This window comes from Populus nigra, chromosome 8 (genome assembly GCF_951802175.1).
Source record: "Populus nigra chromosome 8, ddPopNigr1.1, whole genome shotgun sequence".
NCBI classification, from domain to species: domain Eukaryota; kingdom Viridiplantae; phylum Streptophyta; class Magnoliopsida; order Malpighiales; family Salicaceae; genus Populus; species Populus nigra.
The window spans coordinates 17,364,558-17,385,909 of NC_084859.1; the positions used below are offsets into that span (position 1 = coordinate 17,364,558).

At 32.6% G+C, this 21,352-nt stretch overlaps 2 protein-coding genes across 8 annotated transcripts; both read left to right on the forward strand.

The window, feature by feature from the left end:
* The first annotated feature begins 5,674 nt into the window (after nucleotides 1-5,674).
* LOC133701589 (uncharacterized) lies at nucleotides 5,675-10,472 on the forward strand. The gene is made up of 4 exons (XM_062125554.1): nucleotides 5,675-7,157; nucleotides 7,381-7,952; nucleotides 8,050-8,269; nucleotides 8,945-10,472. The coding sequence occupies exons 1-4, from the start codon at nucleotides 5,928-5,930 to the stop codon at nucleotides 10,289-10,291; spliced, it is 3,369 nt and encodes a 1,122-aa protein (XP_061981538.1). The 5' UTR covers nucleotides 5,675-5,927; the 3' UTR covers nucleotides 10,292-10,472.
* Nucleotides 10,473-15,373: 4,901 nt separating this feature from the next.
* On the forward strand, nucleotides 15,374-19,002 carry LOC133702214 (E3 ubiquitin-protein ligase At3g02290-like). Of its 7 annotated transcripts, none has more exons than XM_062126487.1 (6): nucleotides 15,374-15,542; nucleotides 16,009-16,057; nucleotides 16,476-16,698; nucleotides 17,469-17,901; nucleotides 18,007-18,116; nucleotides 18,626-19,002. In XM_062126487.1, exons 3-6 carry the CDS (start codon nucleotides 16,579-16,581, stop codon nucleotides 18,650-18,652), a joined length of 690 nt encoding a protein of 229 aa, XP_061982471.1. In that variant the 5' UTR covers nucleotides 15,374-15,542; nucleotides 16,009-16,057; nucleotides 16,476-16,578; the 3' UTR covers nucleotides 18,653-19,002. The 7 variants fall into 7 exon arrangements, with proteins under 7 accessions (XP_061982471.1, XP_061982475.1, XP_061982473.1 ...); XM_062126491.1 differs by having other exon boundaries at nucleotides 15,390-15,542; nucleotides 16,486-16,698; XM_062126489.1 differs by lacking the exon at nucleotides 15,374-15,542 and adding an exon at nucleotides 15,550-15,724 and having other exon boundaries at nucleotides 16,009-16,328.
* Nucleotides 19,003-21,352: the final 2,350 nt, after the last annotated feature.

Sequence of the window (21,352 nt, forward strand, 5' to 3'; positions counted from 1 at the left end):
TAGTGTTTATATAAATTTAAATTTATAAACATGTAAAAATATAACTAATAGTATTTTCAAGTTTCAACAAAAAAAAAAATATTAGCAAGCATACCAAGCATATATTCAAATTTAAAATTAATATAAAATCAATAAACCTAGTATGTTAACTAATAATAAAATTAATTATGCTTAAATTAAAACATGAATGTTATTTACTTGTTGAAATATTTTAAAATAATGAATTTTTTATTATTTTTAATTATGAATATTTTTTAAGACTTTATTGCTTCTCACATGTGCAACTGAGATGCTTGCAATCTCAAGATCCAAGCAACACAATCTTGATTTAGATGCACTTTTAAATAAGATTTTTAAATAAAAAATTATGTAATACAAATATCTTCCAATAAGATGAATTTAAGTTCTAGATTTAGAAGAAAAATCAAAGTATAAAAAGAAAAAAAACACTAAAAATAAGATGAGAAAGAGTATGTAAAATCTGAAAAATATAAATTAGAAACTCTTTTTTCATTCTATATAGTGAATTTTAAAAGTAAAAATGTTAAAAAATAATAATAATTTATTTTTATCATTATTAATTTTTAATTAATCATTATAAATTAAGAATTAGATTTAAAAAAATAAAATTTTTTAATATAAATTTTTTATTTATTTATAATTTATTTAATTAAAATAAATTTCCAAGCAGTCGGCAACAGAAGTGTGCGGGTGGAAGATAAAATAAGTTTTTTAAAAAATACAGAAAAGAAAAACACACCGGGAATTTACTAGGCTTGACCTTCTGAAGACACACTTTACAGGTTATTGAGGGCACTGGTCGGAGTTAATTATGGGCCTTTTTGAAGACGTTTGGGCTTCGCAGCTGCAGCAATTGTTTCAAATTGGGCCTCCAATCGAACCTCCATCGGCTTTCTTACGACTTTGCAGTGTAGAAGGTGCTGATAGGCCTTCAAGAGGCTGAGGGCTCCAGCTCATTTAGATATTCTCTCTTTGAACTCGCCGTTTTTGGGTATTTAGCTCATAGCTACATTTATGATTAAACTCTGAGACCGCAGACTTCAACTTTTAATTGCTATTGCCGTTAGGAACGAATTCTTATTTGAGAAATTATACCATTTAACCCTGTGTATTAACTAGATTCTTTGCCCGTCATTCGCTGCAGGTTTCATCAACTTTTTATTAAAACATAAAGAAAAATATAAAGGAATTGCTAGCATGTTTTCTATTATATAAAAAAAATTTAATCATGAACAAGAAAATCCAATTTGTATTAGATTATATTTTTTAAAATACTGAACAACATCTTTTCTTAGAAATATTTAAAAGGTAACATATTTGATTTATTCAAACCGGACTTAGTTAATGTATAAAGCATGTGACCCGAGTTATAGGATTGTGATAGCAATATGATAAAAAAATAAATATAAAAAAAAATTCAATGTTTAATCCATAGTCAATCTAATATTGAATGATAAAATTAAAAAAAATAACAAAAAAACAACTTGAGTCGCCCCAAGGCAAATTGTTAAGCCCGCAACCCGGATTGTGAGACCGCAATAGCCCCATAAAAACAAATTAAAAAAATATATAAAACTCAATTCTCAAGTCAACCTAATAATAAAAGGAGAAATTGAAAAAAAATACTGATGAAAAAGCGATATAAATAAAAAAAACTGAGTCAACTCAAATTAACTCGATAAACTCACAGTCTAAGTCATGAGATCGAGATAACTCTATTTAAAGAAACACAAAAAAAAAGCGCAATCCACAACCAACCTAATGTTAAAAGATTAAATAAAATTTTTTATATATATAAAAAAGGAGTCAAAGTCAACTTGGGGTAACTTTTTAGTCCTATGAACTGGGTCACAAGGTCAGTATTACCCCATAGAAGACAAATCAGAAAAAATAACATAGCTCAATCTCCAATTAATGTAATGTTAAGGGATGGTGTTTTTTTAAAATAGAAATGGATCCAAAACAAAATAAATTACAATTAAAATAATGATAACTAAATTTAACATAAAAATAAAATGACGAAACACAAAGCTGTTTTATGGAGAATTTGCATGGAAACCAAGGGGGGAGAGAGAGAGAGAGAGAGGAAAAAAAGAACATTCACGCATATCAAACATGCACGCATGTCGCCCTATTGAAAAGTGGCTACTAACACGTATCAAACGCCACTAAGAAAGGTGACAATTGGTAACCAAAATAAGTCTTGCACACCAACAAAGCATGATAACTTTCATCACATACTAGCATGTATAATCCACACATCAATCTTTTTGCCATTGCCTGTTAACCTCATCCATGTAATTATTTAAATTTTAAATTTTGTTTTATTAAGTTTTAATTGTTTTAAATCAATGAAAATGAACTTTATTTTTCAAAACCAAGCACCAATCATGTCTTGGAATTTTTCCTTGACATAATGGGATCCCTATTAAGTCCATGTTAAGCAACTTAAAAATACTATTAAGTCTAAACCCCTATAAACTTAATGTAAAATAATCAAATTTGAAGAAAAGAAATAGTGCCCAGAGAAAAACAATTAGGTTGATATTTTTCTTGATTGTGCAATTCAGTTCCTTTTCTTTCAATAAAAAGAGCTGAGTATTTATCTATTATTTAGATCTGGTTCTCATAACTTCAGTTGTTTTAAATCAATAAAAAAATATTTAATTTTGCTAAGTTGAGTATGAACCGAGTGACAATGTTTTTCCTCGACACCCTAATATTTTATAACCTAAGTAGCGAAAACAAACTACCAAGTCCAATCCTCAATAATCACAACCTTAAAGGATTAAATAAAAAAAATGCAAGAGAGAAAACAATGTGGAAATTATTATAATCCATAGTGTTTTGTATTTTGTGCTATAATAATTTTGCCATAAGCTTTAGTTTTTGTTCCTTGTAATATTTACATTATAGAAGAAATAAATATAAGAAAGAGAGAATTAAAAACACAAGAAGGAAAAAAATATTTTTATCATTTTATATAGCTATATATGATTTTTCCTCTTCTTTTTTTATATATCTCTCTTACACTATAAATATCTAATATAATTTTTTCTCTTATTTACCTTAACTTTTTATTTTTTAAAAAACTCATCATTTGATAATTTTTTTAAATCGATGTTTAATATTTTAAAATGTAACAACGATAAATATATTTGTGGATGTCCATTAGAGACATGCTTATATACATGCCAAATAATAACATGTTAATGCTACCTGATTTAACGGTTTTATCAACGAAGCTTTATGTCAGTATTTTCTCTCACAGTCTATTAGTATGTATTTTACTGACAGGATCATGGGTGAAAACAGTCCATCAAAAAAACCTTCATCGATACTTTATGGTATGTCGGTAATAAATTTATTGATAGATTTACAGACCGACAAAGTGCACAAAAAAAAATTTACTCGCTTTATTTCATCTGTAAATTTATCGATAAATTTAACATATTACTAACATGAAAATAATTTCATCGGTGTTTTTATTTTTCAATCGGTATATCCATTGATAAATATAACTTATCACCAAAGAAATAACATTTGTAATTATATCGAAGAGTTAACAGTAGCAGTGACATTTGCAGTAATTCTCTTTCAACTTTCTAAAAGATACCAATGGAAAGTGTTTCATAGGTAACCATGTCAGTAATAATTTAAAATACTTTTTTAAGAAAATATATTGAACATAAGTAGAAAATTAATTTAAATATATAAAAATTATATAAAAAGAAATTAAAATAATATAAAACATAAATATCTATTACAAATTTTTTTAAAAAAATAGGTTTAAATACAATAAATCTAAAATAGAGACGGCGTTGGAGGATGGGGGAGGCTGATCGTCGCGGGGACTGTGAAGCCAATAAGGAGGAGCACACAAATCACCCATATGTGATCTCATCTCCATTACCACCCGACGAAGTTCTTCATAATCCGTAGTGATTCGTCTAATTTTGTACCGTGAACTCTAGAGTTTGAATGCTTGGAGTTGATTACAAGCATCTAACGGTTGAAATCCTTTCAAACCGCCATGTCATTCCAAGCTGGAAGCTCGCTTTCTCTCTTATATTTTTTTTGCTTTCTTCTGAACCTCATACCAAAAATTACACAATCTATATGTTACTTATATATTATCTATTAATAATTGAAAAAAAAATTATCCTCATTTCAATCTTATCTAGTTGCAACGTGATTCTCAAAAACTCTCATCACAACACTATCATCAACTCTTTCCTACTCAAAATTCCATTTAAAGTAAAAAATTATAAATGGAATTTTTTAGTAATTTCAATAAATTAATTGAATTAACATAATAAAATAAAATATTTAAGTTAATACCAACCTTAAACCTTGAAAATCATGCATCGACATGCAGTTCCCATTCAGGATGTTTGGAAACCTGATTTCATTAAAACAATAATATTTCCATCGACAATTTAAAGGTTGATGTTATTGTTCTTACAACCTTAATGTTTATAAACCTAAAATTATATTCGTTAAATAAAATAATTTTTTTAAAAATTATCAAACATGTTGTGAAAGCAAAACAAATTTACATTGAAAGGTTGCTCTTTCATTGGACCTCGTATTTGCAGGTAAATAGATCTCGTTATGAAGGGACCCCCCTCGACGTTGCAACATCGCACTCGATAACCCCGCGTTGTGATTCGATGCTTGTGCCTCAAGTGTCTGTTCTTTATCAGCACCTAATGATTTGTAACCGTCAACATTGTTGCTAGAAGAACTAACAGTGATCCTATCCTCACGACATGCAATAAACTTTCCCTCAGGTTTCTACATAAATTAACAAAAAATAATTAAACAATTTTTTTAAAAAATTAGCAGCACCTCTCTTATACGGGAGATTACCCTAAATTTATAAATACAAAATAATACAAAAATAATGACCTTAAAAAATAATGTAAAAAAAAAAACACACCAATAAAGAAGAAAAGGGAATGAAATTTTCTTATATTCATGATGCGTTTAGTTTCGCTGATAATAAAAAAAATAAAAAGAGATTGTTAAAAAACCAAAAAAAAAAGAAAAATATGAAGAAAAACAATATATCCAAGGATGAGAAGAGAAAAATAACGTGAATAGTTGAGAGATAATAAAAAAATATAAGAGAGAAGAAAAGAAAAAGAAAAAGAAAAAGAAAAGGAATGAATAAGATAAATTCCCGTTTGCTGTATCTAAACAATGAGTCATAAAAGATAAAATAAAATTTTTTTGAGAAATTGAGGTAAATAACATAAAATTAAATAAAAAAAGAAACATTGTTATGGTACACAACGTTTGTAAGAGAGAGTCTGTAGTGAAAATGCCGCGGACACTTTTGTTTTAATTTTGAAATACATCTAAAATAAGCATTTAATTTTTATATTTTAAATTGTTTGTTGAATATCTATTTATTGAAGATATTTATTTTTATGTTTTAAAAATATTTTTAAAATAATTTAAATTTGTTTAAATTAATATTTTTTTAATGTTTTTAAATTATTTTAAGGTATTAATATTAAAATAATTTTTTTTAAAATAAAAAATATTATTTTAATATATTTTTAAATAAAAATATTTTAAAATACACCACTATAAAAACTTAAACAATTTTTGACCAGTCACTCAATTGTAAAAATCACAAGAATTCAGACACTCACGTGCCTGTTATCTCCAAATCCAATTCTTCTATCGCTGAAACAATTGAAGTCTGCTCCGTTATAGTGATAGGACCCACTTAATCCATGATCCGACGGCTCTAACTCCTCCAACACGTCACCTATTTCCCAAACGCAAACCCAAACTCTCCCGTGACTCCCCTCAGAATCCCACCTCTTTCCTCCCCGTCATCCCCATTACTACTACCTCTTTGCACCATCTCAACTTTTCCGGCGACAGCCAAAATGATGCCGCCGGAGATCCAACCGCGGTCATTCCGCCCTTATATCGCTGCCTCCATCTCCTCCCCTTCCTTTGCCTCCTCCTCATTCCCCTCTGCTTCTCCTTACTCCCCTAACCAAAACCCTAATCGTAACTCTCACTTCCCTTCCCCTTCTACCTCCTCTTCTAGATCTCGTTTCTCTGCTTCTTCTTTCGCTCACAACTCTCGCATTGCCCTCGCTCTCGTTCCTTGCGCCGCTTTCCTCCTTGACCTCGGTGGCGCTCCCGTTGTCGCAACCCTAACCCTAGGGCTAATGATCGCGTACATCCTCGACTCACTCAATTTCAAATCTGGAGCGTTCTTCGGTGTTTGGGCTTCTCTAATTGCAGCTCAGGTCGCCTTCTTTTTTAGCTCCTCATTGATCTTCACTTTCAATTCGATTCCTCTTGGTTTGCTCGCCGCTCTCCTCTGTGCACAAACGAATTTCTTAATTGGCGCCTGGGCTTCGCTTCAGTTCAAATGGATCCAATTAGAAAACCCTAGTATCGTGCTCGCGCTTGAACGTTTGTTATTCGCTTGCGTTCCTTTTGCTGCTTCTTCGATTTTCACTTGGGCTACAACCGCTGCTGTCGGTATGCAACATGCTGCGTATTATCTGATGATTTTAAATTGTGTTTTCTATTGGATGTTTGCAATTCCGCGTACTTCTTCATTTAAAGCGAAGCAAGAAGTGAAATATCACGGTGGAGAGGTTCCCGATGATAATTTTATACTCAGTCCACTAGAGGGTTGTTTTCATACATTAAATTTGCTCTTCTTTCCGTTGGTATTTCATGTTGCGTCGCATTACTCAGTGATTTTCTCATCTGCTGCGTCAGTATGCGATTTGTTGCTGTTGTTTTTTATTCCCTTTCTGTTTCAACTGTACGCATCTACTAGGGGTGCACTTTGGTGGGTGACCAAGAATGCGAATCAGTTGCATAGTATTCGTGTTGTGAATGGAGCTGTTGCACTGATTGTTGTTGTGATTTGTTTGGAGTTTAGAGTTGTTTTCCATTCGTTTGGAAGGTATATTCAGGTTCCTTCGCCGTTGAATTATCTGCTTGTGACTGTGACAATGCTTGGAGGGGCAGCTGGTGCAGGTGCTTCTGCCCTTGGAATGATTTCTGATGCTTTTAGTTCAGCGGCTTTCACTGCTTTGGCTGTAATCGTCAGTTCTGCTGGAGCACTTGTTGTGGGTTTTCCTGTGCTGGTATGCATCTAGATTTTTCTAAGTCTTCACTCCAATTCATACTTCATTAGTACTTATTTCTAGCTTAATTATATAGGATCCTCTCTTTTATAATTTATACTTCTTTCATGTTCAGGCTGTTGTGTCTTCACAATTAATGTTTAACAGATATTGAAAGGGAAAAATGAAAAGAAATTTACATGTTCAAAAAAATAAATAAATTTCATTTACCCTTATTTTGCAGTTTCTTCCCCTGCCTGCGGTTGCCGGATTTTATTTTGCTTGTTTTGTCACAAAGAAAAGTCTGCCATCATATTTTGCCTTTTTTGTGCTCGGGAGCCTGATGGTTACATGGTTTGTGCTGCACAATTTCTGGGATCTAAATATTTGGTTGTCTGGCATGCCCCTGAGGTCGTTTTGCAAACTTATAGTCGCAAATGTTATTCTTGCAATGGCTGTTCCAGGTTTAGCTCTGCTACCACTGAAACTTCATTTTTTAGCTGAGATTGGTTTGATCAGCCATGCATTGCTGTTGTGCCATATTGAGAATCGTTTTTTCAATTACCCGGGTCTTTATTTCTATGGAATGGAGGAGGATGTGATGTATCCAAGCTATATGGTTATTCTGACAACCTTTGTGGGTTTGGCTCTTGTAAGAAGACTATCTGTGGATCATCGGATTGGACCAAAGGCAGTTTGGATATTGACTTGCTTGTATTCTTCAAAGTTATCCATGCTGTTTATTTCATCAAAGCCTGTTGTATGGGTTTCAGCTGTACTTTTACTTGCTGTTACTCCCCCGTTGCTTCTTTACAAGTGTGTATTGGCATATTTTCCTATCTCAAGACATAAGTTCCTCCTTATGTACTTCAATTTAGGCATTCATTTATTCTCTGCATGTTCGATTTCGCAGGGAGAAATCACAAACAGGCTCAAAGATGAAACCATGGCAAGGTTATGTACATGCTGGTGTGGTAGCTCTTTCAGTCTGGTTCTTCCGTGAAGCAATTTTTGAAGCCCTTCAGTGGTGGAATGGGAGGGCTCCATCTGATGGTTTGCTTTTGGGTTTCTGCATTGCCTTGACTGGATTGGCTTGTGTACCCATTGTTGCCTTGCACTTCTCTCATGTCCTGGTCTGTTTTCTCTTGTTATTTCCTTATTTATTTTATTTTTTGCATAAATTTGCTCTTTCTGGCTTAATATTTTAGTAAATCAATAAGTAGTTAAACCAACTAACCTATTAATCAACCAACATATTTTATCAGATATATTCATTTCCTTCTCCTTTACAACAAATTTTCTGTGTTTGATGAACTCACTGAAATCAAGCAATTTATAATTGTGGTTCTTATTGTCCTTCTAACAAGAAAGCTCATAAATCAGTGCAAAATTTTGGAAATAATTTGAATTTGTTAAGTTAATGATACATTATCACCATAGTTCATAGAAAGTTTGGCCTAAAAATTCAAAGAATGGATGAAAGAAGAGGATTTATGTTTGTTCATTCGAGTTTAATATCAACTTGATCGTTCTGTGGAGGAAAATAGTAAGAATTAGATAAGTAATGAACTGAAGCAGCACTAATTGAAAGCTTTTTGTATGCTATGTAAGCTAATTTCACTTGAATGTGAAGGTAGTTATTGTAAGACTTAGACAACTTGATTATAATAATACTTTTTTTTAGGTTCCATTTCCTCCTGCCATTAAAATGTTAGGATGTTATTAAAGGCACTCCAAGAGTTTTGATTTGAACTGTCTAACAGCCAGTTATTCTGATTACTGATTTGATCTTATCTTCTTTTCTGCAGTCTGCTAAGAGATGCCTGGTACTGGTGATGGCAACAGGTTTACTGTTTATCCTGATGCAGCCACCAATCTCAATAGCATGGACTTATCGATCTGACATAATCAGAGCAGCTCGTCAGTCTTCTGATGACATTTCCATCTATGGCTTCATGGCATCAAAACCGACCTGGCCATCATGGTTGCTTATTGTGGCGATTCTGCTCACTTTAGCAGCAGTGACATCCATCATACCCATTAAGTATGTGGTAGAGCTAAGAACTTTTTACTCCATTGCAATAGGGTTTGCTCTTGGAGTTTACATATCTGCTGAGTATTTTCTTCAAGCTGCTGTTCTGCATGCCCTCATTGTTGTAACCATGGTCTGCACCTCTGTGTTTGTGGTCTTCACTCATTTTCCATCCGCTTCAAGCACAAAGCTGCTACCATGGTTTTTTGCTTTGCTGGTAGCCCTCTTTCCTGTGACATATCTGTTGGAGGATCAGGTGAGAATCAAAAGCATCCTTGGAGATGAAGTTGGAGATCTGGCAGAGGAAGACAGGAAGCTCACTACTCTATTGGCTGTTGAGGGGGCAAGGACATCTCTTCTTGGTTTATATGCAGCAATCTTCATGCTCATAGCTCTGGAGGTTAAGTTTGAGCTTGCCTCACTTACCCGGGAAAAGGCCCTTGAAAGGGGTGGAGTTAGACATAGTCAAGCTAATCAAAGTAGTTCTTCAAATTTTGCTCCACGAATGAGGTTCATGCAGCAAAGGCGTGCCTCTACTGTGCCAACCTTTACAATTAAGAGAATGGCTGCCGAGGGAGCTTGGATGCCTGCAGTTGGTAATGTTGCCACTATAATGTGCTTCGCCATTTGCCTGATATTGAACTTCAATCTGACTGGGGGCTCAAACCAAGCTATCTTCTTCCTGGCTCCTATCCTACTGCTTCTCAACCAGGACTCAGATTTTGTCGCTGGTTTTGGGGACAAACAAAGATATTTCCCTGTTACAGTGGCTATATCGGCCTACTTGGTCTTGACATCCCTTTACAGCATATGGGAAGATACATGGCATGGTAATACTGGTTGGGGCATTGAAATTGGGGGTCCTGATTGGTTATTTGCAGTCAAGAATTTAGCCATCCTCATTCTTACGTTCCCCAGTCATATACTCCTCAACCGGTTTGTTTGGAGTTACACAAAGCAGACAAACTCGTCACCACTGATCACGCTTCCCCTGAACCTGCCATCCATTATAATATCAGATATTATGAAGATTAGGATATTGGGATGCTTAGGAATTGTTTATACCATAGCCCAGACCCTTGTTTCCAGACAGCAATATATCTCAGGAATGAAGTATATTTAGGTAGGTACATGTTGTGCAATGTGTTTCCGTAATTTTCAAGTGAGTTGCTGAAGTTCCAGGTTTGATTTGCAATTCTTTTCCTCTACTTCATTTGCGTAGTCAATATGCCCTGGAAATGCATGGCCACTTTTATTGGCCGTTTCTAATTTCTATAGCAAGCATTCACATAAATTGAAGGGCATGGTATGTGTTCTTTTACTTTTTCCCAAGTGAAATGACTAACATGTCTCTAAAGCCAGGCCTAAGAATTTTTCATTTCAAGGGCAATAGAGTAGTTATACTGTGCGTGCAAAAATGGAAAACGCCTCTACACCAAAGGTTTTTTTTTAAGATAACGAAGTACTTTAATGTGTAAAAAATTAAACAAATCTAAAATCAGAAATGAACCTAGCAAAAAAACTGAGACAATATTGTGTGATTTTTTTTTGTGAAGGACAAAGATGTCAATTAAAAGCTTAGGCTATGTTAATATTTACATGAAACCCATTAGCTTTGTAATCTCACTTAGGAGGGTTTTTTGCTGTAAATTTTCAGTTGCGAGCTATCTTTCTTGCAAGTTATTTTTTGGTTGAATTTTTCTTGCAATTTTATTTATAGTTTGAGTGCAAACTATAAATATAAAAACAATATGATCGAGCAGGAAATAGTTCTAAAATTACAAAAAACAAAAGAAAACAAAAGAGATCCGAATAGTTGAACTTCCATGGCACATGTGAAATATAAAACGGCTCCTATAATTCACTTAAAAAAGGGGTCCTATGATATGAAAGATCACCTTCGTTCTTGCTTGTGAAATAAAAAGGAATTTGCTCTACAATAAAAACTGGGAAACCTAACGTGATTTCTAGGTTCTTTTCTTTCGAGTAATGTCCCTCCCAGATAGATAAACAAGGAGCATGAATTGCAGCATAGAGTTGAAAGTTGAGACCAGTTTCAACCATAATTATTAGACATGCTCTGGCAGATCAACCTGCAACCCAATCAAAACCGGGTTATTTGTTATAGTCAAGCATGGATGAAAGATCAGCATGTGGAAGGAGTGTAACATTAATAAGCTTTTTAATGTATTTAAGAGTGTGGTTGCGGTTGCTTTTCACTTAAAAAAATATTAAAATAATATATATATTTATTTTTAAAAAATTATTTTTGACATCAATACATCAAAATGATTTGAAAACACTAAAAAAATATTAATTTGAAGCAAAGAAAAAAATAAATAAAATTTATTTATTTTAAAAGTGTTTTTAAAATAAAAAAACAAACAGAGTTTTCATTGCATGTATAGTTCGAATTAGTTAGGAAATTGTATAGTTAGTTTGAAAATCCCCCCGGGCTATCTTTTTTTTTTTTTTTTTGAAATGAGGACATTTTAACTTTAATGAACTTAGATTATTCAACGTTAGCTTGATCAACTCATAACCAGAGTCTCGATGATGGGTTTTTAGAAACACATATACAATAGAAATGATGAATTTAAAATTTTTCCAGAAGTTCCAAGAATCTAGTTAAATAGATCTAGGATTGTTTAGAGTTTATACGAAAATTACCTAAAAATCATATATTTTTTTAGCTTTGAATATTTATTTTAAGGTCAAGTTGTCGTAAACTATAAGTCATCCAAATAGCCAACCTCTAATAGTAATAAACACAAACTGCTAGTGAGAAATATTTTAATCTTCTGAACCTTTTTAGAAAAGAGAGATTATTATATCTTGAAGTGACAGTTCTTTTCTTTTGTTTACGTACTGTACTTTTTTTATATATATCTTTACATCACTTCTCTCACAAGAAATAAAAGACATAATATTTTATTTATAGAAAAACTTAAAAACTCTATAAATGATAAAATATCAATTTGCTCATTAAATAATATCATATATATTATTTTAGGTTAATTTTAGAAATGTATTCAATTAAGTCCAAACTTGATTTTTCCAAGTCAAGAATTGTAATTCTCTATGTAAATTACACTTTAATCCTCAATTTCTAATTTTGTTTACAATCAAGTCATGCTTGATTAATCATCCCATTTTAATTCTTGACCAATGGTTCGTATGTGTGTGACTCATTAAGTTCTTTAATAAGTTGACTCAAATATAAATTACAATCCTAAATAAAATATGAGTAAATAAATTAATTTATTAGCAATTAAACAAGTGATTAATTTATGTTTAAAGATAAAGTATAATGTCTAGCAACTTATCATGATCTCCTAAATATTAGAAAAGTTATAAGTGGTTTGACTTAATCTTTCAGTGACAAGTTTCTCATCAATAACATTTTGATTTAAACACTATAGCATGAAATATATCTACTCTGTCAAATCATGTTTGTTTTCAACACCATAGTCATTGATTATTTGAATAAAATTTGAAACTCTTTTCAAATTTCATTCAATCTTGCATAAGGATTTACAATCAATACTATTTAAAAATATATGAAACATTTTTTTTAATTTACCAAGGGTGATGAATTCTCTCTTGATTACTTAAATATTTTTATATAGTTCATGTTATACTCAATATTTACCCATTTGTTATCCTTGATTAGGACAACGTGTAGTAAGATTAAAATATAACACTACATATATAAAATAATTTAGTGATCTCAAATTTAAGGATCACTTATATAACCATTATGTGAGCATTTTCATAGACATAAGTGATCTTTTTATATGGAATTCTCGTGTAGGTTGTTCAGTGTACATGTCATCTGAGAAACACCTATATATTAATTCTAGGTATCTCTCATACCTCAATTTATAAGAATAACTACTTCCTTTTATAAAAGAAATAATATAATATGTATTAATCTCAATAACTCCACTTAATGTTTAGTCTTAATAGAGGATTGACTAATAATATTTTGATGGGATAGAAATCCCATAATTATAACAACTTTGTAATTTTCTTTATAAAATATTTTTGTTTTATGAACTTTATCTTTATTCTAGATTCATAAATCAAATATTTTATACATTAATTAAATATTTGATGAATATTAAAGATAAATAAGTTTTTATTAATAAATTAAATATATATACACGAATAAAATCAATATTACATATAATCAATTGATTGGCTATAAAACATATAGAATAATACATGAGTCAAGACATCAGCCAAGCCGGGTTTCATTATTGTGGTTCCATCCACCATCCAAGAAGGTTGAGAGATGAGGCAGAGAAAAGAGTTCCAAGGAAGCTGCAGCAACTTATCAACCGATGAAACCTTGAACTTTACAAGCTTTCATCACTTTGGTATCGTTTGACACTTTTTTTTGTAATTGAACCTGGTTATATAAAAGGGCTCTATCACATGAAATAACCCAGTTACTTCTCCATCCTAAGATCGCAAACAGATCGCATCAAATCTGCTCTTGGCGATTTTTTAAGGCTCCAGCAACCGACTGAATTGTGGAAAACGGTTTTGCTTACTATTTCAATCTTTCAAGGTTTTTTTACTAACTTGAAATGGATTTAAATAACCATTCTCTTCAGGGCAGCGGGCCTTTTTTCTCTCTCTCTCTAAATAAGAAATTACTGTTTTGGCACACAGAGTTGCATGTGGAATGCAATTAATTTATTAGAATGTAGAACAATATAGTTTGAAAGCTATTTAGTTTCCAATCATTTTTAATGTAAATGAACATCATTCTTTATTATGTTATTGGTTTAGTTTCACACATGAACCAGATCAATGTGATAGTGTATATCATGGTAGGTGGGCCAGTAGCCTTTGTCTTTGGTTTATGGGATTCTGTATATTTAATTCAATGTTACTGAAATTAAATTGACGTCTCATAGGAATTTCGAAGGGATGTTGCAAATTGTGTTTGTCTTCTTATGTTGTAATTAAGATGTTCGCAGGGAGGGAGGCTCATGTCATGACCTTTGAAGTGGGAGCTGCACTTGAGGATGCAAAATGGCAAGCTCATGTGTACTGCTTCGACAGCAAAAAATGGCAAAGATTTTCCATGGAACTTTGAGCGTAAATGAGTGATGGTGTGTGTGTCTGTATATATTGCAAGATGAGTGTAATGACGTTCATCTCACTAATAATCAAGCAACTCTTTTTATATCACACCAGTCGATGAGAGCTTTCAGCAAGATGGATCCCCTTTTTTTCCCATAGAGAATGCAGACTTCTGCCTTCAGTTTGCTTCGGGAGAAAGCGTAATTGCATTGAAAGGCAAGACTCGAGCTGCTCGGGAAGCATCAGACTTCTGTAGAGCCTCAGGCCACATCTTTCTTTAGTGAATGGGGCCTCTGCCTGCTAGGGATGGCTCTGCTTGCTTATTTCCCAGTGGAGGCAGGCGAAGTTGCTTTCCTATGAATCATAGCCAGCCAGTCTAAAACCAACAACTCCAAAACGAGCAGAGAAAAGATTACTAAGAAGAAGAAGAAGAAAAAAAACTTACCTTACACTTTAGCCTCTGTCTTCAGGACAACAGGCACAATGATGATCATTTGTGGAGTATGAAAACACTTCTTATCATTGAAAAACATTGTCCGATGGATCATGGAGGGCTCCTAAGATACCATTAAGTTATGCAGTCCTTTTCATATCACATTTTAGAAATACACCTAATTTTAGGCTATAATCTACCGAGACTTATATTTAGCGAAAGCAATGCGAATTCTTCTCCAAACTCACCAGCATTTGGATTTGAAAGAACGGCAGATTATCCAAAAAGAAAAACCTATGGCTAAAAAGTAATGCATAGAAATGATGTTGTTGTTAATTTATAAAATAAAGTTATGCATTATCATGCATGACCATGGTTCGAAAGGATAGGCTCGAGGTTACGGGTTGAAAATATCAATCCGGTTGATGTATAATTTTTTTAAAATGATTAAATTAAAGTTGTTTTGACTAAATTTTTTTTTTAAAAAAAACAATAAGTTAAAGTTGAACAAATTAATGTCAGACTATAGTTTTGAACCGTCAAATTAAATTATTTTTTTAAAATTTCTTTTTAATCTGAAGTCTGAACTAGTATACACCCTAAGTCTGAACAAGTGCATAACATGCGTGAAAAATTGCCCTTTCAATATGGTGAAACTCACATGCAATATGTGGATAATTACCTGCTCAGTATTTTCTCTTTAGATCTGATGCAATACTACTTTCAAAATATTACGTCTTAATATAGAATAATCAATTTTTTTTTTCTTTTGAAAAAATTATGATCTTAATCATGTTAGGGTCAAATTATTCCTTCTCTCTTTTTCTCTTCGCTTGTACTGAAGGTAAGTGGAAAGAAACTTCCTCCCTCCCTCTCTTCCTCTCCTTTCCTTTTAATTTACGCGTAAAACAAACCCTAGGGGGGACACTTTCAGTTCTCACAACACGACCCGCGATCGTCACGATTCATACAATTGTTAGGGCGAGTGTTTTTTTTTGTAAGAAATTAATGTCTCTGTTGTTTAAGGTTAGACTGGTTGCTGTTTCTTTTGATTTCATTCTGCTTTATTCATTACTTCTGCTTGCTTAATTTGCTCGTTTTTATTCTTCTTTTTTTTTTTTGTTCAATTTTGTGTCTTTGCTTCCCATTTAAAATGAAAAAAAAAAATAAAGAATTTACACTTTGTTATTTTATTTTACAGTGAGATTAAGGGTTTTTTTTTCTTAGTTTGTAGTTGGTACATTGCTATTTCTCTTCAAAAATAAAAATCTCTCATCGCTAATTTATTGATTTATCATTCCATTGTGCAGGAATTACTGTCCATGGCAACTTGACAAAATAAAATACTTCTTGGAACAGGTTTTTCATCCAAAAACCCTTTCAAACCTTCAATGATAGGCAAAGAAAGCAGTCATTTTGTAGTTTAGATTGATTGCCACGACACTGCTCGTGGTTTCAGAGGAATTTTATGCCTGTTGTGACTTTCTGGAATTGGTGTCATTCGGTAATCTGTATCTGCACTTGTTTGCCATTCCCAGAACGCAGAACTGTGTGAAGTGCCCGTGAGATGTTTTGTGGCATTTTAATGTATATATATCTTTCAGAATTTGTAATTGAAGCACTTTACATGGTGGGCGTTGAAAATCCCTATAGGAGTTTCTCTACTAAGAACTCTAGATTCTTTCTCTTTGGCAGATGATTTATGTCATTCACAACTCCTTCTCATCATTCCATTTATGCTGATACTTGTTCTTATGGGATGCTTCAAATGTGTTAGTTTCGTACAGGTTTGTTGAAGATTTAGCATCCTGTATTCCTAGCTTGTTGCTTCCTAGTTGTCAGCAGCCAATTCCTTTGGGTTTTATTTTTGAAGTACAAAGATGGGTGCCTTCTGCTGCTGTCTTAGCAGTGATGAACATGAAGAACATGCTTACCCAGGGAGTTCAATATACAGGCACTGCATTTGCCTAAGATTCCTTTTCCACCAGTTACTCAGTGGGGTAAGCATTGAAGTGCAAGCAACTCAACGCACTTGACTTTGTTTTTTTTCTTTCCTAGATGTTTGTAAACTTGAGGCAGGTTGTTGTGGACAATTGTTTGCTTCCTTTGCTTGTATAACATCATTTAACCAAGGAATTTGGTCTAAATCTAGGAGTTAGGCCTTTTAGTGGTTTGCCAATTTGTACTTCAAGGTAATGTTTATAATCTTGTGATTGCAGAGAGCTCAAATTTTATGAAAACATGAAATAAATGTTTCACTGAGAGAATTTGAAGTATATGTAGTATAGTCATTATGAACTCTTTAGGTACCCAGAGCAAAAAGATGATTACTTGGTACCATTTTTTTGGGTACAATTCCAATTTCGTGGTGTTCTCTATCAGTATTTTCATATGCATTCTGATTAAAGTTATACTCATGTTTTGCATTCTAATGAATATTATTTCCCATGCATGCATTGTGATTTGATAAAGGTGGGGCAAGGATAAGGTAACTTAATGTGGCTCTTATAATACTCTCTATATCAGGTGTTGTTTCATAAAATTAGCTTAAAAAGCGATTAACTAAATTATACAATCACCTATATTCTTGGGACCATATTCTTGATCATGAAAAGATCCTAATTTCTAAAGCTATTGTCATAATAAATTTCCCCATATTTTTTTGAGAAGGGTTCCTTGGTGCTGGTATGACCCATTTGCCATATTTTCTGTTTTTATACTTCATTCCAGTTATCCGATGTACTTATTACCTTCTGCCATGTGCTTGCAGTATGGTACAATGTTTCACAGACTTGAAGGTCGGACTGTATCGCCAACCCAAGGAGGTAATTTTTTGGCATCAACTGGAGTTGGCACAGGATTACCTGATAGTTCTGCAAATGACACTCAACTCTCATCATCCAGGCCAGTCCCTTCCGATAATGATCAGAGGTATGATCATTTGCAGCGTTATGGTTTAGTCTCTAGGAAGTCGATGACTCACTTCCAAGAAGAATCGCAATCACTGAGAAGAAATGTGAGCAGTTCTGGCATGGAATCATTGGGCTCTGTAAAAAAAAGAAATGGGGTTGATTCCGAAGATGACAATAAACTTGGCTATTCAGAGTCCTCACAGAAATCTTTGGCAACAAAAGTTGCACATGGACTAACTTATGTGCAACCCTCTACTGCAGATGAAGATGTCTGCCCTACTTGTCTTGATGGTAATTTAATGTGCTTATGCTGCGTTGCATTCCAATTGTGACCTTTAACTTATGAGGATCTTCTTATTCCCTTCAGTAAGCTGTTTTTCAATGGTCATGTTGCAGAGTACACTCCAGAAAATCCTAAAATCATGACACGATGCTCTCACCATTTTCACCTCGGTTGTATTTATGAATGGTTGGAAAGAAGTGAAAGTTGTCCAATATGCGGCAAGGTATGCTGAATTTCCTCTTAGATAACAAATTCAATTTCATCCTAAAAGAAAAAACAATCTCGAGTCGTGAACCTTCCTGGAAAGGCACTGATCTCTGGAAAGGTGATATGCAGGCTTAATTTTGTCTGTATGGACCAATTTAGTATTAATAGCTGCTAAAACTATGGCCAGTTTGTCAGGTAGCCTAGAGATATGTTATCAAGCCTCTTTAATCATCCTGTTGATGTGGAGACGGGTACCGATAACTTCAGATACACACTCTCTCCCATCACATATTTGAGAGAATTACTGCCATCAAAACTTCACTATCACTCTGCTTTTTGCACCTACATGTTCATTTGAATTTATCTCAATCTTGGATAGTCACTGTAAAGTATTGTGTTCGTTTTCTTTTTGGGAGTAATTGCTCACAAAATAATGTTATAACTGGTCCTTCATATGGAAATCCTAATAATAGCACCAGCTTTCTTGAGGTGTTCCTGATGAATCACTTCCATTTGGAATGTTAGGAGATGGAGTTTTGTGAAAGCCCTTAAGCTGTTCAGCGTCTGATTGTCAAGTAATGGGGGAAGAGCTGGCCGGAGTGTAAATAAAAGCTCCCAGAACTTTGTTTAAAGGAGTCTTGCGTAGAGTTTTCTCTAAAGAAGAGAAAATAAAGAAGGTTCTTGCATGGAGGAAACCGATATTTCATTTTCGCAAACCTTGTAATTTCCTAATGTACCTGATGGTCAAATACTCGATGCTTTCTGTATAGATAATAACTGATCAGTGTATAGCTTGTATGAACTGATTCGTGAACATTATGCCGGCTCGTATAAGTTGCTCAAGTATTGCTAATGTCAATCCGTGCTTCCACCAATATTGGTGGAAGCCGTAGTTAAAACAACATTGTGGCATGAAAATTCGAAACCCTTCGCATGCACTTTCTAGTAGGCTGGTCCCAAGTAATTACTATATTGTTGGTCATGGGCATGATACTGTTGGATGGTATAGTGGGTTAATTTTTTTTTTATTTGTTTTTGTCAATTTTAAAAAAATTGTCAAGGCAAAAAAAAAAACAATTAAATTAATAAAAAACGGAATAAATGAAGGGGGATGAAATTAAAAAAAAATTAATTTTATAAATTATTTAAAATATAACAAATTTTAATCAAAACAACAGGGATTAAATACAAAGAAATAACAAAATAATGAGTTGCTTTTTATTCTTTTAGGTCAGTGCAAAAATAAAAAAATAAAAAAGAAGAGAAAAAAAGAAAGGGATGTGCACACTAAACATGATGTGAAATACACTTGTGTTGCGTCTAGATGGAGAAAAAGCCAAGACAAATCAAACCCTGCTAAAGAAGCCATTGTATGACCACCGCATTATATCGCACGAGCTGCTCAAAGGGTGTAAGGACATTTCACAAGTCGGTGCGCGCGCACCATGCGCAAACCCTTTTTCTAATAATACTTATAATAAGTCAATTACCAAACAACCCCTCTAACATTCATATTATTACAAAAAGAAAAAATCAATATGAAAAGACGCAAATACTGAACCAAAGCTATAAAAATCTTGATTTTGAGGGCAAACACGTCATTTAATCATTTTAAAAATACAAAAAGATGAAATTAGAAATCCAAGTTCATAAATTTTTACTTGTAAGGGTAATTAAGTAATTCATGTTGAATAAAAATGTAAAGATCTTATTGTCCTTGTTGAATTCTTAAATGATTTTTCAATCATTTTACTCCAAATACAATATTTAATGATTTTGAATTAAAAAGTAAAATCATCACTTCACTATTATAATTCATAGTAAATTTAGTCTTGGTTTACAATTAAAATCTAAGCACCAATAGATTTTTTTTTTAAAGAATTTATAATGTTTGTCTATAATAATATTTAATAGTTTTTATATATATATATATATTTTAATCTTGAGATTATAAGTGTCTTTATTGCTACCCCCAACTCACTGTAGTGTTTTTTTAAAAGGAAAAATGAATTACTTTTTTTTTAATGGAATAGGGAAATGATTTCGAAACTTCAATATCCTAACTAGTTGGAAAGATATTATTATAGACAATCAATTTATAAGGAAAATACAATGAGATCTTATAAAAAAATTCTATTATTTTTTTTCATGATACATCAAAATTACTTATGATAATCATTTTTTAATTTAATATGTTATATAATATTATTGAGTTTTTATTGATATATCAAAACATACACACATACACACATATTGTCTTAGTTCATGTTTAAAAGAGTAAAAAACATGGCGATAATGCAATATGCCTAGGTTAGGTAGAATATTAAGTTGAGACGACATGAGTCTGGCTTAATTTCAAGCCTAATATCTTTAAGTTTAACTTCATATTGAGCTCATATATACATAATACTGGTGATTTACTGAATCCAGTATCTTTGGGTTTAATTACATGTTATATTTATGTGTCAACACACACACACACACATCATGCTTAAAATGGCAAAAAATAAGGTGATAATGCAATATACTTAAGTTAGGTAAAATATCAAGTTTAGATGAGATGAATCTGGCTTAACTTCAAGCTCAATATCCTTAGGTTTAACTTCATGTTGAGCTCATATACACATATATCTGGTGATTTGTCAGATCCAATATCTTTGAGTTTAGCTACATGCTGAGTATAAGTGCATATGAGTCTAACGAGTTATTAACCTAATATTTTTAGGTTTAGTTATGCATTGAACCCAAATATATATGAGATTGGCGAGCTGTCAAAGTTAATATCATTGGGTTTTGAGTCCAAATACATAAATGTTTAGTGAGTTTCCATACTCAATATCTTTAGATTTAGCAATATGTTGAGCAAAAAGCAAATGGATATGACGAGGTACCAAACCCAATATCATTAAACTTAACTACGTGTCGAGCTCAAATATATATAGGTCCGATGAGTTTCTATATTTAATATTATATATTGAGTCAGATAAAAAGAGTATTGACATAAATATGTAATTATTAAAAATCTCACTTCTTAGCCCATTAGATTTTGAAATATTATTAATTGATATTGTATACGAGAAATTAATTAAAAAAAACTATTAATTGTATTTTTTCTGAAGTGGTTTCTGACATTCATTTTTTATGTTAAGATATAGCCTTTTCTTTTCCACGTCAATAGCTATGGCAATCAAGGGGTTGATGTCAGTGGTCAGGGATGTGCTGGTAATTATGAAGTATTGAGGCAGTAGTTAT

Bases quoted from the DNA above. Each gene is read 5' to 3' on its own strand.
- LOC133701589 (XM_062125554.1), top strand. From the start codon at position 5,928: ATGATGCCGCCGGAGATCCAACCGCGGTCATTCCGCCCTTATATCGCT. The intron at 7,158-7,380 runs GTATGCATCTAG...CTTATTTTGCAG, and splicing joins TTGTGGGTTTTCCTGTGCTG to TTTCTTCCCCTGCCTGCGGT. The intron at 7,953-8,049 runs GTGTGTATTGGC...TCGATTTCGCAG, and splicing joins CCCCCGTTGCTTCTTTACAA to GGAGAAATCACAAACAGGCT.
- LOC133702214 (XM_062126487.1), top strand. From the start codon at position 16,579: ATGGGTGCCTTCTGCTGCTGTCTTAGCAGTGATGAACATGAAGAACAT. The intron at 16,699-17,468 runs GTAAGCATTGAA...ATGTGCTTGCAG, and splicing joins TCCACCAGTTACTCAGTGGG to TATGGTACAATGTTTCACAG. The intron at 18,117-18,625 runs GTATGCTGAATT...TTGGAATGTTAG, and splicing joins GTTGTCCAATATGCGGCAAG to GAGATGGAGTTTTGTGAAAG.